The sequence below is a fragment of the Calidris pugnax genome, unplaced genomic scaffold (genome assembly GCF_001431845.1).
Source record: "Calidris pugnax isolate Ruff unplaced genomic scaffold, ASM143184v1 scaffold44, whole genome shotgun sequence".
NCBI lineage: Eukaryota > Metazoa > Chordata > Aves > Charadriiformes > Scolopacidae > Calidris > Calidris pugnax.
Genome location: NW_015094506.1, coordinates 4,387,902 through 4,405,355, shown reverse-complemented (window position 1 = coordinate 4,405,355; position 17,454 = coordinate 4,387,902). Strand labels below are relative to the sequence as shown.

The following is a 17,454-nucleotide window of genomic DNA, read 5'->3' as shown; positions in this document are numbered from 1 at the left end:
TCATCTTTTGGCCTGTTTCATACCACATATGCCCCTCCTATCCTCTTTCCTCCAAACTTTCAATTCCCCTCTGCCTGACATCTCTCTCCTCTAATATCTGAAAAACATCTCCTTTGCCTTAGTAGACTAAGCAACCCTCCTGTGCTTGGCTGGTCTCTAGAGTCCCACCCATTCCCACCACCAGCACCTGACTCTTGAGAGCTATATTCTGGGTTGTTTCAGTCAGGAAAACTTGCTTCCTGGCCAATTATTTTGTCCTCCCCTGTGCTAGTGTTTGCAAGAGGTGGGTACAGCTTTTGTGCTATAAGAATAGATGGAACATTTGGAGAGATGACTCCTTCGAGCTGGGAGTTTAGTGGCTTGTGCCGGTGCCAGAGACTGGAAGAGGTCTCCATCCAAGGGATAATGCACTTTGAATAAACAGGATGGAAAACCAGAGCTGGATTTAAATAAAGGGCACAAATGACATCCTTATTTGGGATATTATTCTGACACAGGGACATGGTGCCTTTAACCATGAAGAGATTCCAAAACCAACAACTACTGCTCAGAGCATGGATGCACTGGAGAACCCACAATGAAGTTATGTCAAGCACGCTATACACAGCCATTAGCCAGCAACTACATGTGGAGAGAAACAGAGTCTTCATTCAGTCCCACTTAATGTGCATACTCATCCATTACTCGCCTAAGTGCTTGTTACACCAGAACAGCCTTACAGCTGTGCTTGCAGACACAAGCGTGAAATGTGATAACATCTACAACTACCTTCTCCATCCATAAAAAAAGGGTTTCAACAAAAGCCAGAATAGTCTGTTCTTCACTGAACCCCTTGCTCACAAAATCTCACCAGCCTGGGTTCTACACAAAAAACATAATCAACAAAGTCATGAACAGATAAACGGCATGTGTGGAAACACAGTTCTCCGCTGCTCACTGGCAAACTCCCACCACTGGCTAAACACGCTATCAGCCACCAGTACACAGATGTCTAACTGTCAACTAGCCCAAGAGTGAAAGGATACCAATGACAAGAGGAGACATTAGTGGTACCAAAAAAAAGATGTTTTGTTCTTATTGCTTCCCCTACTCCAGAATATTTAAAAATCTTCTGATGAAAGATGAGGAACAAAAAATTTAAAAAATTGCAGTGTGGGCAGAAAGGGCTGTTCACTCAGACTGCAATTCATGAAAACTGCCAGGGACTTCTGAACCATCCACACACATCCCTTAGAAAATTACTAGTTGCAGATATAAAAGAGCCACAATTACAAAAATCCTTAATTGTACAAATAATTGGTTTGAAAATAAGATGCTAGCAGCATAACCGGGAAAGGCGCCGAGCACTTCTACTCAATGGAATAACAAGCTTAGCACATCTTAATATCTTTAAGTATACGTTTAAGTGTTGTGTCCATCCACTGTGCTGAGAATCTTGACAGATTAAACTACAGATGAAAATGGATTGAACATTTTTTGCTAATACGTGATTTTCATCATAGGGGCAGAGTCAAGGGTGATTTGGTGGGCAGGAAGCATACTATTTATTTTTTTTGAACACATATGTATTGAATAGGACTAGATAAAAACTATTTTGCCTATATAACTCACTGTCAGTTACTTCTGAGATGGTACACCTCTGTCTGTGTGTACAATGCACATTCATGTATGTTGATGTACCAGAGTACACTCCAATGTAATGATTGTGCGCATTGCTGGTGTTATTACTGGGATCAAGCCTAGCTGCGACTCGATGTAGTAATTTCCTGTTGAAATCATCTCAATGTTTTTTGTACTATGAAATATGAAGAGAAGGTCGTGATCAACCATAACTTACAATCCTGAGCTGTAGTTTTGATTCATAGGATCAGAAATAAAATATCTACATTTTACTACTAAAGTTATTCCTGCAGATACAGATCATTTCTTTTCAATTCCACATTTTAGATGTCTTGAAATATCAATTTTGAAAAATAATTTATGGTTCTATAGCAGCCATTAGAAGATATGATCTAAGAATAATTCTTTGGTTATGATTATTCTGTTAAACTCTTTGCTGTGGCTGTGGGTTGCACTTGAAAATTTTGCTGTCTAGTTTCCTTGCTGGGAAGGTAAGAAAATTTGTTGTTGTCTTTACTCCTAGGCAGGATATTGGAGATTATCTGGAAGGTTTTCCAATGCAGCAAAGTAGCTACAAATGACTTAAATTGGGGGAAATAATTCTGGAATGCTGTAGAAGACCTGATTTTCTGAGACTAAGTACCAACTACTGAATATAAGGACTTATGTAAAACAGTGGAAATTGCAGTTAATTGAAACTAGTTATTTGGCTGCATTAATGCAGTATCCAGTAGTGAAGCGTTGCAATACTGATAAACTACAGCAATGTTTGCATTTTGCTACTTTCAAAGGGAAGCTATGGGGACAAGCAGATAGCTGAAAGACTGAAAAAAAATTAGAGCATCAGAACTAGGCATCTGAAGCCAAATAAAATATTGTTTTCTTCAAACATGGATAGAACAATCTGCCAATAGGAAGTTTCCTTGTTTCTTTATAAGCAACAGCAACATATCAAGTTAGTTATGGAGAAGGAGATGGTGGAGACTGTCACTGATGTGCTGTCAGATGAGCCACACTACTGTTACAAGTCTGAGCACGATCATAGCACTTAAATACAATAAAATTATTTCAGAAACAAAATTAATCCTGCTACTCATCTAACTACTCCCAGACTACTTCGCTTCTGAAGTTCCACAACCTGAAAAGACTAATTGCTTAGGAAGTAGTTTTCTAAAGCATCTAACTTTAGAAGCACAAGTCTAAGCCATTTGGTGTCCTCTCTCAGCAACAACCCATTTGTCAGCTAACAGGTTCTACATCAGAAAAGAGACTCTCAAACTTTCTCAGAGGGCCTGTTTTTATTTAGTTTTTGCTCAAACTAGTTTTCACCACAAACCAATCCTTGCTCACAGACGGTGACTCTATTCAACAAGGCATTTAAGCATGTGCTTAATTCATCAACCTCAACAGGGAATAAAGAAGCACATGCTTAAAATGAAGACAAAACACGTGCTTAAATATCCCACTGAACTGCCCCTGAATGCTGTTATTGGGATGAGATTCTCTGAACCTTCGGTACAACATAAGCTTGAACCTCTGCTTTTCTTGCAGAATTGAACACAACAAGAACTGCCAGGACACCTTCATAGTCATTTCTCTACAGCTCATTCAGTCTCTTCTGACCTGTGTCCTGGCACATCTCAGCTTTCCACCACCTCAAACATCCCCCAGCAGTGGCTAAGGAGGGCAGGCCTGTACTAGAGGCAGTACCAGCAATTCGTGACAGACATCAAACACAGGTCAACGAGCTCTCTGTCTACACAATCTACAGCCAGGAGCACACATCAGACAACCTGAGGGCATGTGGGTGTGGGTATGCAGGTCTTGGGGGGGAGTCCCCTCACGCATCCTCGTACGCGGGTTACCTCTTGCTTGTCATGGTTACACTTCTCGCACATGGCCGGCGAGGAGTAATGATGGAAGACGGAGCCCGATAGGTTATCGATGATCATTAACTCCCCGTCGAAGGAGTCCTTAATAATTAAAGAGACACTGTCCAGCCATAAGTTCTCCTAGGGGACAAGAAAGGGGGGAGGATGGGAGAGATCATTTTAAGAATGCTGAGTTTTTTTGCTTCAAAGTTTCATGTGAATTTGGGGCTGGGTTCTCCACCCTGACTCATCTGGAGCAGCACCTTGTTCTGCAGGTACCTGCACAGGGTCACTGGGGGAGCATTAGCTCCTTAGAGTGTGTAAGGGTGCCAGAGTTCAATGAAGAAAAAAAAAAAGAAAAAAAAGAAGGAAGGATTGTCTTCACTCACTGTCAGTACACCATGGCACTCACACCTCCCTTCCAGCTCTGCTGGAGTGCCTCACTCTTGGTCTGTCATTTCTCCTCCTCTCTTCTCCTGAGCTTCCCTCTCAAATTTGCCCCTAACACACCTCTAAGCTGATCTGCTCCATCCTTCTTCTGCTGGCGCTCACGTTCCTACACTGTGATGACAATGAAGAGGACCCACCTGCTGTCATATCCTTGTCCCCACACAATGCTACCAACTCAAAAGTCTACCACTGAAAGCAAACCTCTCACCCTGAGGTGGAAGAGTCTATCTGCTACTGCTAAGCTCTTCTAGGCTGCCCAGCTTCTCCCCACAGTTACCTGCTGCAGTCTGGTTGGTAAGCTCAAAAGCGTACTCACCTGTGCTGGAGAGTAACATCTCATGCATAGACGTCCTTCAGGATCTGCTCTCCCACCACCTCCTCCTGTTCCTGCTCCTTTTCCCTGTCCTGAATTTGGGGAGCCTGACTTGCGGGAGCACAGTCCATGTGCAAATTCCAGCTCAATCTCAGCATCCATCTCTGCATCCTCCTGGGCCTCCTTGTTGCTGTCGTCAAGATGTTTCATGAGCACAGCTACCACCACATTGATGAGGACAAACTGGGCTGTGAGCACAAAGCTGACAAAGTACAGTGGGGAGATGAACTGCAGGTTGCTGAGGCAGCTCCGGTCATCGTGGCTGCAGTCACGCAAGGTATCCTTGAGGGGAAGTTGGGTTTGAGAGGGAACGATGGAAGGAAGGAAGGACTAAAGTAAGAATATAAGCTTGGCTGCTCTTTCTGACAAAAAACACTGATGTCAACAGAAAGAACAGAGCAAACCCTTTTATCACCCCACACCCTCTGGGATTATGAGGTCCTCAAAAAATCAAGGACACTATCCAATCATGTATTCTCAGCTTCAGAGCAAGTATGTCCAAAGGTGGACAGAGCAAACTACTTCCAAACCATCGCATGTTGCTGCCATTGTAGCCACACACACGTGAGCAAGAACAAAACCGAGCAGTCTGGTACTGCCTTCTCCCATTTGGACTCAAAAGCAACACATGTTCAAATAACTTTCCTCTCTCTCTGTCCTTTGAAGGAGGTAAGTATTTTTCATTGTCGTGGTAGCTCTGCAAATGGGTGCCATGTCCAATGCACCTATATTCAGCTTTGATAATAGGCCTTATGACAGTGGATATGCCCTCTTAGCCTGGATAGTCTTCTTGTTCCTCTCAGGGGCAATTTACATTTTTCTCAGCCATGTGCCTGTAGGACTAGATGAGCCCAAGGTCTGAGTTACCATGGTGGGAAGGGAGATTTTGGCCCAAGCAGGAACCATATCTAGCAATTCAGCTCCTGTGTTCCTCCCCTTTTCTAGCCCAAGCACTGCTAAACATAGCACACACACATCAGAATTTCTCCTTCCCCACAATAAGGACATCCATACTTCTGAGGCCCAGTTACCTTCATGATCCCATTCCAGTTGTCGCCTGTGGACACCTGGAAGAGTGTGAGGAAGGCCATCCCAAAGTTCTCAAAGGTGGCATGGCGGCTCATGCCTTCACAGGGGTTCTCATCATTGCATACTGAAAGCAAAGGGATCACAGCTATCAGTGGAGGACACACTGCTGACCCTGAGACCAACAGCTGAAACTGAGGAAGGGGACTTGAGGCTTCTCACAGCCTGGAGACCTCAGCTAATGGCCTCAGCACCCTGCCCAACAGTTGGTTGTTGCCCAGTAATACAGAAAAATCCCCAATGGCCCAGATGTCAAGCGGTGTAACTCAATTGCCCAGGGGAATCCTCCCAAGGTGTCATTGTGCTGCCTTTCTTGATTAATATTCCATGGCAAGAGACATAAACAAGCCTTCCCTGAGTTTTTCCTGTAATCTTGAAGGCAATATCAATATAGGCAGTGCAGAAAAAGTAAAAGTTTAAGAATGAAAGGGAAACCAGACACTGCTTTTATTTTGTTAGTCTGGTAGGACAATAACAATTTAGAGGGAAATTCCTCTTGTATCAATTACACATAAGGGAAAATAAAGGCCACAAAGTAATTCAGTCCCTTTATTGAATAAGTACTGATGAGAAACCTCAGCTTCCCAGCAGGTCTGTAGCTCAGACTGGAGCATAGTCTTTTTGAGACTTACCCAGTTTTCCAAAGAGCTCCACTCCTAGAGCAGCGTAGATGAAAAAGAGGAGCATGAAAAGCAGTCCAAGGTTTCCCACCTGAAAGCAAATGGCATGGTCAGCCTACCCCAAAGCCCATTTCATCTGTACAGGCAAGTGTTTCTGTCTTTCAAAGCCTGAAGAGAACAGCAGCAAATTCCACGTGTACAAATGCAACCAAACAATTGCTCAGCACTTGGGAAATCACTAGTGATGGCACCAGTTGCAACAGGACTTGAAGGATGCTCTTTTCCAAGTTGCCTCCACTCCAGGACAAGCTCTGGCCAGGGCTGACTGAAATGTGCAGTATCTGGGCCAGGTGAAGACAAGCATTTGGGAGCAGGGGCACCAAAGGTGAAGCCATTTTGGCTGGGTAAAGGACAAGCTATGGATTACAGCATAGAGACACATACTGCAGTGCTACATGCCCAAGTCCCCTGGAGGTCATGTGAAGAGCGCAATAGCAGTGCTCCAAAAAGACAGAGACACAGGTACATCAGCTCCTGCCTGAACCAGGCAGAGCTTGGTGGGGCAAAGCGCCAGTCATATGTGGAGACTACAGCAGGTCTTGTGGAAGGAGTAGGCAGGCGGGAAGGAAGAAGGGTAAAGAGGCCCTCTTCAAATGTGTGGAGAGGAGTAGAATAGAAAAGAGGAAACTATGAAGGAGCCAAGAGGGCAAGGAGAGCTTCCTTTGCATCTCATGAAAAATAGGTCAAAGTCCGATTTCTGGGCCGCCAGCAGCTGTCTGGAAACCCCCCAATGCAGAGATTGCTGCTTCATGGTGCACAAAGGCCTCAGTGCCACCAGCAACACAGGCACCACCACAATTCCTCACTCTTACAAATCACTGCTTGCCTCTCAATCTTCTGTCTCCCAGCATGTGGGGCAGCCAGGTTATATGTGAGGAGCAGGAGAGGGATTTGGGCAGGTTAGGCTGAACAGTAACAGAAAATTCTAATAATGGTTAGCACACTGTTAGTGGAGCAAGAGAAGGCGGGGAAAAAGTTAAGGACCTAACTGGTATATGGGTGTTTTCTGAAAAAACTGAACAGTCTCTGGTCTGAATGCATGTGGTCACTGGGCCTTTGTTAGGAACATCCACTTCAGGAGTCTAATTTAGTCATTGCAATTGCTGTGCCATCCAAATTCAGGAGACAAATGAATGATTCGGCCCACCCACTCCACCGGGCTGCCAGATCCTGGCTCCCCACACACTCTGTGGAAAGAATTATTTCTGATGACTAAATTGGACACCATAGTAAATGCTCTGAACGCACACCTCTGGGTCTGTGTCTACAGGGCCTTAAGAAAAAGAAGTTATTAAAACTTAGATAAGGGCTAAAATTCCAAAGGGCTCTTTAAAATTAAAGCTCTATTCACTATTAAGAATTGTTGCTGTATAACAAAGACAGGAAGGGAATTGAAACAGGACAACTGGAGACGCCTTATATGCCATTAGCAAGCCAAAATCCCTGATGTGAGTCTGTGCTCTAGGAACATAAAGAGAAAGGTCGAGAGGAGGAAAAAGCGCAAGGGAAAGGACAGCTTATTTTAAACTGCTTCTTTTGGCAAAGCCAATAAATCTTGGAGAATAATATTACAGATAATTCAATTGTCCCCTGAAGACTCAGTGTATAAAATATGGAGACTGAATTCAATCTTTTAACAGTGAAACTGAGGGATTTTAGCCCTGCTTTAAGTGCAGATTTTTACACAACTTTAACTATGAAGTGATTTTTGATCCCTCTGTTCTAGAACTTTATTGAACGAAGACAACCTGTTATAGAAAGAAGCAAAAGTAAATCTATAGGAAGTGGAATGATGATAGGCTTTGATGCTGCAAGGATTAAGCACTGCTTGGTATTACTTTCCAGGGAATACTTGGAGGCCAGACCTTTAGCCATCTGCTTGCGAGGGGTTTGTGCTGCCACACATTAACCTCCAAAAGATCTGACCTATCACCTTGATTAGCAAAGGAGCTGTAGGTGAATGTGAGAGACAAAGCCAGAATTTATAAAGTATGGAAGAATATACATCTGGTTTGTGGCTAGGACCAGACAGCAGGGCTCAGAGTCTTGACTTTGCTACACTGAGCAAAACACCTCACTGCCTGATGACTCAGTTTCTCCATCTACATGACAGGGATATCAATATTCCCTCCTCTCCTATTTATTATTTATATTTTGGGGGTCCTCAAACCTGGACAAAGTTAAGTGTCACCACTGAAGTGTAAATATACTGCAGAGTCCTCTTACTGAGGGCTTCTGGATACTGCTTCAGCCAGTTCTTAATATGTGGGCTGCATATATCTGGGTTGCAGAATAAGATGTCATAGACATGCAGATGCTGGATCTGAACCTGCTCCGTTCCAGATCCTCCCCTGAGAAAAATCAGCCGTTGTGGCTCCCGGAATGGAAAAGAGCAAGGTGCAAAGAAGTTGCACTGGGCCAGCCTGGAGCAGCAGAGCCAGAACTAATCAACATTACTGGCCCAAAGCTATAAGAACATGTTTAATCTCCCGTTTCTTCCATTGTCCAACGTATCTCAGCCCCCAACTATCCTAGATGATTGTATCATTATATATCCTACATATGAATTATATTATTATTATACAAAACCACAAATTATTATTGTTTAATAAAAAGCATGGGAGATCAGAGTGTGCTCAGGATCCATAAAAGATCAGAGTGTTTCCCCCTCTTTTTTTGTCCCACGAGATTCCTCTCATTCAGATCGACTTTTATTGTTACCAACATCAGAAGTAAATTCCTTGGGTAACTACTGCTGCTATTTTCAGATTGATTCTCAGCTCTGCTCACTCACTGAGACTGGCACATTAGCTGATAAATCAACTGACAAATGCCCATGCATTTTGATATCATGCAGGATATCTGCCTGCTCGGGGCCTGCCAGGGGAATGGTCTGATGTATGATCAGTAGAGCCACTTGGTGCCATTACTCCTTGCTTAACAATTCCCTCTCGAGGATCCAAAAGGAAGGGGACCGGTCTCCCTGGCTGCTCATCCATCACGGAGGATCCTTGCAGTGGGCTTGAAGCCTGTGTAAAGCACCGTGTCAGCATCTCATTCGGGAACAGCTGCCGCTCACAGCTCATGAAATCCTTCTGTCTAGCTGTCTTGCAGTAGACACTTAACTGCCGGCTGTGTGAGCCACAACAGAGCGCGTCACTGCTTCTCATACCCGAGAGGCTCAGAAACACAAAGGGATCCAGGAGGAGAAAGGAAAAAAAGAAAGTAGGAAGGGGGAGGCACCGGCTAAGGAAAGGAGTGATGGGAATGTGAATGAAAGAGAAGGGGGAAATGGGGGCACATGCAGGGAAGAGTGAGAAAGGCGGGCACGCAAAGACCTCCTTTGCTCCTGAAATGGCTGCCAATCACTTTCCCCCTCTTATGGAGAGAAGAGAGAGGAGCTGGGGACTGGCCACCCCCCGTGTGATGAAAAGAAATCTGCCCTTATCCAGGAATCAAGCCTTATTTCATTCACCCACTGGAGAACAGAGACATGAGGTGAGCTGTACCGCCGTGACTGACAACATCTGGACAACATCTATCTGAGGAGAGCTGTACCCCCATGAAAACTTGAACATCACCTTCAGGCAGTTGCCTGCACAGCACAGTAGACATCACCTCTGAGACTCCACAAGAATCAGCCCTTTGGAGAAACGATGCATGGCGGTGGGCCTGGACTAGATAACCTTTAAAGGTCCCTTCCAACCCAAACTATTCTATGATAAAAGGAGAGTCTTTGGGGCAGCTGTTCTGTTTTACCTGTGGCAGGGCTTGAACAACTGTATCCAGCAGTGCTCGCATTCCTGTAGCCATCTTCAGTAGCTTCAGAACTGCCACAACAAGCACAAGAGAAGTGTCTCTCAGACTGAGCTCAGAAGGTCTGTCCTTTGTGTGACTTACTAATGGCAGTAGCGCAAGACAGATGTCCTGTCTCCCCTTGCCCTAGAAAAACTCTGTCGTGCCCCTTGGCCCTCTCTTCTCCCTTTGCCCACTTCTTTTCACCATACAACCCCAGTGATTCCTTCTCCTCCAGTGCATTTTGTTCTTACTAAATACTCTGTTTCTGCCACCCATGCCTATCAGGCTTCTTCTGCTTCACCCAGACAGTCTAGCCAAGAGATCTCTTTCTCCCAGCATTGTGTATCACAATTCTCCTTCTACTGTGATTTTTCATTCCATCATTTTATCTTCCTCCAGCCACCATCTGTTAAGGCAGCTTAGTGCATCTTGGCCACCACCAGGAAGATTCAGTCCTCTCCCTGTGCAAACTTTGACCTGCTTGGTGGCACCTTCTCTAAACACCACTGCCATACCTGCCCTATAAGAGTATAAGAGAGAAAGCTCAGCTCTCACATGATCTGCTCACCCTCCTGTTAAAACCACTGCATCTAAATGCCTGGCTTAAGAAAGCTAAAAAGCCTTAATCTCTAGGCTGTCCTCCATCACAACCCCTGCCTCCCTCCCAGGGCTACGGACAGGGGGATCCCATGACTGATCACTGCTCAATGAGTCATGGCACCAAGTCCTACTCCACGGCCACCCACACTCCTGCCTCTGGCCAGTGTTTCTCTCACCCCGGGCAATGCGCAGCACTCTCATGATCCGGATGATAGTGGGGTTAATTGGGAGAGCAGCATTGATTTCAATCTCTTCCAGTGTGATGCCCATGACAGACAGCAGCACAATGGCCAGATCTAGCTGGTTCCACCTTAAGAAGAAAAATTGAAGAGAATAAAGGAAGATGGAGTTTTTCCATTTCCCTGAAAAAGAATGTGAATTGTCTCCACTTCAACCTAAATATTTCTTTATGTATAAATTCAAGGCCCCACTCTGAGTCAGCCTATATGGGGTTTTGCAGACAAACAGATACACTCTGCACACACCCTGAGCAGCCAGAGGCAAGCTAGCCTGATCTGAAAGCGTGGAGCTGTGTTACTATGGTGCTATGCTTTGACTAATGGGCTCTGCTTTTTATGGCCTTACTACCTCAAATCAGCTTCGTTATATACATTTGGCTTCAGCATGCTCCCAGTTTGCCTCAAGGGCAGGAAAAAAACGGCTCACTCTAACCCCACCTCCTTTGCTTTCTAGCCTAACCAGCAGGTGCCAACCAAGAGGCAGCTTTTGGACAACTTTTACTATTGTCTAGGCATTGCGGTTCACGCAGGCTGAGGTTAGGTCCATGCTGTGCAGAACTGGGAGGCAGTCAGAGCACTCTGCTACCACCTCATGCTCCAGATAGGAATCCATCCTCAAAACCGCCACCCCAAACCCAGTTGTCCCACAGCCACGGTTGACATAATCCTCTGCTTACCTGTCTTTGAAGAATCGCCGCAGACCAAAAGCCACCAGCTTGAGGACTGCCTCCAACACAAAGACAGTGGTGAACAGGTAGTTGCAGTACTTGAGGGCTGTCTCCAAGGACTGCCAGCAGAAAGAGAGGGTAAAGAACTGAGGCAAAAGCAACATCAAGCACATAACCTGTGGGGGTGACTCTCCTGAGTGCCAAGAATTCATCGGGAGGTGGGAAAACTGCCCCATGCCTCCTACCTACTTGAGCGTAGAGGCTACCTACTAAGGGCAGCTATCAGCTAACCCCTCTGCCCCATGCTGTTCTAAGGATCAGTTATTGCTCCTTTCTCCTGTACTGCTCAGCAAAACAGGGAGGAGGTGGCTGTTGCAGGAATAATCCATCAAGTACCATCAGCCTCCTCCCTCTGCCAGTAGCCCATGCCACGTGGATGCCACCATGTTAATGGCACTGGCACAGCTATCAGCCAAAAGTGAGGTACTAATGTTATTCCTGTTGTGGATACACGTTATCCCTGATGGGAGGAAACCCCTTTTTACCTTGGTCTGGGGAAGGCATATGTCATGCCACCATTTTGTGGCACTTTGTACTGGAAGGGTTTGAAGAGCTTTGGCGAGATTCTTTAGCAGAGCCTGACAGCAGGTTGGCATGGCTGGACCTGCGTTCCAGGGGAAGGAGCTGAGGAGTAAGGAAGAGGAATGACTTGTTCAGGAACAAGGGCCTGACATGAGGATGACAACAGATAAAGGTTGAGAATTCCTGCAGAGTAAAACTGGGCACCATTATGGGCAAGATAAAAGGTGGGTAGCTGGGCAAGACGGGCAAGAAACAGAGGAGACTGGCAGTGGATTTGAATGAGGACAGACAGATTCCGTTCCTGATCAAAGCCTGAGCTACTTTGGACATCACCTGCTCAGGCACCAGAGCCATCACCTCAACCATGGGTCTCCTGAAGAGAAAACTGAAATGCCACCAGGCAGGGGTCATGATGAATGCTTTGTCTACACATGGAGGCAGAAAGCTCCTTTGATACACGCAGCATACATTTTTTTCCATCAGAGGCATCTAGAGCTTGCAAGGAACACTGAGAGCTACCTGGTCTCCAACCAAAGTATAAAACTTATTTGGCCTTCAAGGCCCTTTTCTGGGGATCAGCCCTTGCAGCTGAGAGGCTCTGCTGAGTGCTTGGGCTCTGCATTTTCTTTTACACAAAAAAGGTGGCTTGGTAGACATCCCATCCCATGACACACAACCAGCCACTCTAGTCCTCTCAGCTTAGGCCATATGGCAGGAGAATTGAACTGGCATTTGGAAATCTGATGCAAAGCCTGAAGCTCCCAGGACAATGCTGTTTCCACCACTACTCCTGTTAGGATCCAGGGGAATGTACAAAGCAGACCAGGCAGCTAAATTTGGGTGACCCACATACCCACTTAATAATATAAAGCACAGAGACTTAATTGCACCGCGCTTTCTAGGGACCCAACTCGTATCCAGATGCCTTATTCTCTATTGATTTTAATGGATAACAAGTGTCTGAGTAGGGGCAACATTTTTGAATATATATGAAACTCTTCACATAACTGTGCCTACTACATTAACTCTTGCAATGCTTTAATGGTACTTTTTAGAGGCACTCAAGTGTCCTACCTGTTGTGGTGGGCAGTGGTCATCAGAGAGCTATAGCACAATAACATAATGACTGGAGGCAGGGCTTATCTCCACGATCTCACTCACCACAGGTTGGTTGTAGTGCTCCAAGGACATAGTGACCACGTTGAGGCAGATGATGAAAGTGATGAAGATGTCCAGATAGTGGCTGGTGCAGACCGAATGAATAAGGAGGCGTATGGGGCAGTAGGTAGCATAGTACGGCAAACGCTGCGCCTCTTCAGTGGGAAGAGGGAGATGGGCAGAAGTAGGAAGAAATTGGAAGAAAGAGAGAAATGGGTAAGAAACACTGAAGAGGGAGCAGGCATAAAAGTGGTGATAGGTATTGAAAGAAAAGGAAATGACATGGGAGAGAGAACACAAAAGAAAGGTAAAAGATAGGGGACATGGGAAAGAGGGAAAAAATGCAAAAAAAGAGGAAAGTAGAAGTGGGGAAAAGTAAGTAGAAAAAAGACAAGGAAAGGAATGCTAGAAAGAAAATCTGTTAGTCTATGTTTGTGGAATGGTGCTAAATCAGCATTTCATGCCTCGACAAATTAAGATCACAAATGATAAAAGGGAGCAGATGGTTCTAGAAGAGGCCCTGGGGTGTCACAGGAGAGAGGGAAAAACTGGAGCAGAGGAAGGGAAAACATGCCCACAGGCTGTGAATGGAAGAAAACCATCAGTCTGGGGTAGTAGGGATGATTTCCAGGGGCAGGTATGCTTTTGCAATTTTTGTCTAAAGGTAATACAGAAGAAGACAGAAACACCAGGAAGAGGGCTTGCTTCACCTCAGAGGGTCTGGGACCCCAAGAAGTGACACTGCAACATTGATGGAAAGAGCCAGGAACAAAACACAGGGGTCTTCCTCTTTTTTTTCCCCACCCTCTTCTTTAAATTTGGGTGTTTAAACACAAAGGATGGTCTGTCCAGGTCTTCCCCAAACACCAGCTGGGTTGCAGGAAGCCCAGGTGGGACTATCCCAAGCCCAGGAGGTGTACCAACACGTGCACGTCCTGTGTTAACAGTGCACGCCAGCACCTGCACAAGGGCATTTTTGACACACGTTATCTCCCAAGGGCCAGGGACCCTGGAGCTTCCCAGTGGCTTCTCCAGAGTCCCAGCAGACCTCGTCAGCCACCCCTCTTCCCCAGACCGCCCCGGTGAGGTGTGTAGCGACACAGCAGTGGCGCAGGGAGGAAGGCTGAGAGCACGGCCACAAGCAATGCATTTTGGAGATCAGTCCGTGGGGAAAGAAAAAGAAGAGGAGAAGGCTTTTCTCAGAAAACCTTGGCCTACGAACCGACCAAACACTTAGGCTGTGCCTTACTCCTTCGCTTCTTCTCCAGGCGGCGCAGGCGCTTCTCCTCCCGCCGGCGCGCCTCCTCAGCCTCCTGGTGCTGCCGGCACTTGTGGAAGTTCTCCACCACCACTCCCACGAACATGTTGAGCACAAAGAAACTGACAATGAGGAGGAAGGAGATGAAGTAGAGAAGCATCCAGGGGTTGTTGTTGATCACCGGCTGGAGGAGGGAGGAGAACAGAGAACAATTGTCTGGATGTGTGGTGGTATGGAAATGATGGGGGTCAGACCTGCCATGGTAATTGGCTGCTAGGGAGGTAGGGAGAGGTTATGGAAATCAGGGGAGTGGGCTGGGAAGAGCTGGGACTACAGGCAAGGCAGTTTGTGATTGGCTGACTGAATTTCAGCATCAGCTGGTGGTTATGGAGCAGTTGGAAGTCAAGGGCAAGCACCCGCCTGCACAGCGTCACCCACAATTCAGGCAAACCCCAGCTGCAGGTTGAATACAGAATCACAGAATGGAAGGGGTTGGAAGGGACCTCTGGAGATCATCTAGTCCAACCCCCTTGCCAAAGCAGGTTCACCTAGAGGAAGCTGGACGGGGATGTGTCCAGGTGGGTTTGAGTATCTCCAGAGAAGGAGACTCCACAACCTCTCTGGCCAGCCTGTTCCAGTGCTCTGCCACCCTCAAAGTAAAGAAGTTTTTCCTCATGTTCAGGTGGAACTTCCTCTGTTTCAGTCTGTGCCCGTTGCCCCTTGTCCTGTCACTGGGCACCACTGAAAAGAGTCTGTCCCATCCTCTTGACACCTCCCCTTTAGATATTTATAAGTTTTGATAAGATCCCCTCTCAGGCTTCTCCAGGCTAAACAGACACAGATCTCTCAGTCTTTCCTCATAAGATAGACGCTCCCATCCCTTGATCATCTTCGTAGCTCTCTGCTGGACTCTCTCCAGTAGTTCCTTGTCTTTCTTGAACTGGGGGCCCAGAACTACACACAGTACTCCTGATGTGGCCTCAACAGGGCAGAGTAGAGGGGGAGGATAACCTTCCTTGACCTGCTGGCTACGCTGTTTCTAATGCATCCCAGGATATCATTGCCCTTCTTAGCCACAAGGGCACATTGATGGTCATGGTCAACTTCTTGCCTGTCAGGACTGCCAGGTCTTTCTCCGCAGAGCTGCTTTCCAGCAGGTCAGCCCCTAACCTGTACTGGTGCATGGGGTTATTCCTTCCCAGGTGCAGGACCCTACACTTGCCTTTGGTGAACTTCATTAGGTTCCTCTCTAGCCTACATACAACACCAGTATGTGGTCCAGGCACCAGGAACATCTTTGGCTCGAGGGTGAGTAGAGGTCACATCTACACATCACCAAAATGGCAACGAGACCAGAATAGAAATGTCATCCAGCTTTGGAGAGAAAGGAGGCCCTGACTTTCACTGGGTCTCCTAACAAAAAGCCTGCAAAGCCAACAGTGGTGTACCCTGTGCAGAGCTTCAGAGGTCAATAGAGTATCATCCCTGAGGTTCAAGCCTGTGGTACTGCATCCCATGGCAGGTGCCTACAATGGACACTATCAAGGTCATTGATAGTGTAGAGGAATATGGATGCAGTGGGCAGCAGCCCAACAGTCCCTGCTTTACAGGGTATTAAAATAGCCATCTGTGGGCCAGGAGGGAGCCAGCATGCCCAGAAAGGCACATGGCATTTTTGCTCCATCATTAGAAATAGATAAAGGCCTGCTGTGAGATCCAAACTGAGTAGAGAGTGAGAATTACTACAGACACACACTGCACAGCCACAGCTCCACCTCCCTGAAGAGACCAGGCATGACCCTGACCCCTTGAAATAGGTGAGCAAGGATTCAGAATGGCCCTGGAAGGGAATCTTGGTTTGAGGGAGGTGTCTGAAACAGAATGTTAAAGCATGTTTCTGCATTACTAGCCCAAGGAAAGGGACAAAGGTCCTTCCACAGGGAATTCTACATACCTGCTGGTCAACCGCTACAGCATCTAGTCCATTATACATAATATTGACCCAGCCATCCTTGGAAGCCAGAACAAAGAGCGACATCAGAGCCTAAAACATACAAAGCAAAGCAGATGTGGAGCAGGTGCATCCAGCAGGCTGGGAAAAAAAAATTGTGGGTTTACGCCGTAACACACACAGCATTGAAATACTCTTCCTGCCTGTGTCACTCCACACATCAAAATCTGGTCCTTCCCCCGTGGAGGAGAGGGAGGAGGGGACAGGAAGCCATGTGCAGCCAAGCCCACCAGAGGAGAGAGGTTGTAAAGAACAAGTGCTTCATGGCATGAAGAAAATCAAGCTCTCTGCTGCCACCACTTTTCTTCCCCCTGCATCCTAATACCAACCCACTAGTGATGCAGCTTCTGCATGGGTACCCATGCCAAATAACCGTCCCTCCTGGCCCAAGGACCGGCCTTTTCAAGCACTGGATCTGTGCCACAGGGAGGGGCATGGATAGGAGGAGACAAACCCTCTGCTGGATTCCCATCACAGACAGGGGCTGTGAGCACACTCACCTGTCCCAGGTTGTCAAAGTTATACTTGTGGTGCACCCACTTGTAGTTGGCAGCCACGCAGTCGGACCGGTTGGTGATGTTCCTGATGTCGACTCCCAGGCAGTGGTAGAACTTGCCCTTGAAGAGCTGCAGGAGGGGAGTGACCCCATCAGCCTCTTTCCCCACAGGGTTTCCCTTGCTCCCTGTGATGTGCAAAAGCTCTCAAGATGGTGGGTGGGCTGCAGGGCTGCAAGCCATGCGGAGCATGACAGGTAGGGAGGGCCACCAACACAATGTAGAGCACAGGCTCAGACATTGCTACGGAGTCAGGGCCACCCTGTAAACCCACATCTAGCTTTTCAGCCTCCTCCATTGTCCCAGGCCAGCACTGACTGGAAGCCCTTACAATCTGACAGCCTCTAGGGCAGCCTTTTGCGGTGCAATTGGAGCCACTGGCCCAAAAGGACAAAAAAACCCTTCTACTCAGTCCCCAAGAGTAATCTCCCCTTCCTGCTTCCCAGTAACTGAGAAAGCTGACGGGAAAAGAAGATCTCATCTGAGGGTAAAGAACCAGAAAAAAC

The 17,454-nt window shown here is 46.8% G+C and overlaps 1 protein-coding gene across 8 annotated transcripts in view; it reads right to left on the bottom strand.

Annotated features, from left to right (window-relative positions):
- CACNA1I (calcium channel, voltage-dependent, T type, alpha 1I subunit) overlaps nt 1-17,454 on the bottom strand; it is a 179,077-nt gene that overhangs the window by 9,059 nt on the left and 152,564 nt on the right. For 4 of the 8 annotated variants that reach the window (XM_014964117.1, XM_014964118.1, XM_014964119.1 and 1 more), the window contains 11 exons: nt 16,895-17,020; nt 16,338-16,427; nt 14,348-14,567; nt 13,129-13,280; nt 11,395-11,504; nt 10,655-10,788; nt 9,840-9,910; nt 6,033-6,111; nt 5,346-5,467; nt 4,258-4,596; nt 3,486-3,632 (listed from right to left, as the gene is read on the bottom strand). In XM_014964117.1, the coding sequence (XP_014819603.1) occupies nt 3,486-3,632; nt 4,258-4,596; nt 5,346-5,467; nt 6,033-6,111; nt 9,840-9,910; nt 10,655-10,788; nt 11,395-11,504; nt 13,129-13,280; nt 14,348-14,567; nt 16,338-16,427; nt 16,895-17,020 (1,590 nt within the window). The remainder of the gene's footprint in view (nt 1-3,485; nt 3,633-4,257; nt 4,597-5,345; nt 5,468-6,032; nt 6,112-9,839; nt 9,911-10,654; nt 10,789-11,394; nt 11,505-13,128; nt 13,281-14,347; nt 14,568-16,337; nt 16,428-16,894; nt 17,021-17,454) is intronic. The other 4 variants (XM_014964125.1, XM_014964120.1, XM_014964121.1 and 1 more) reach the window with 2 other exon arrangements.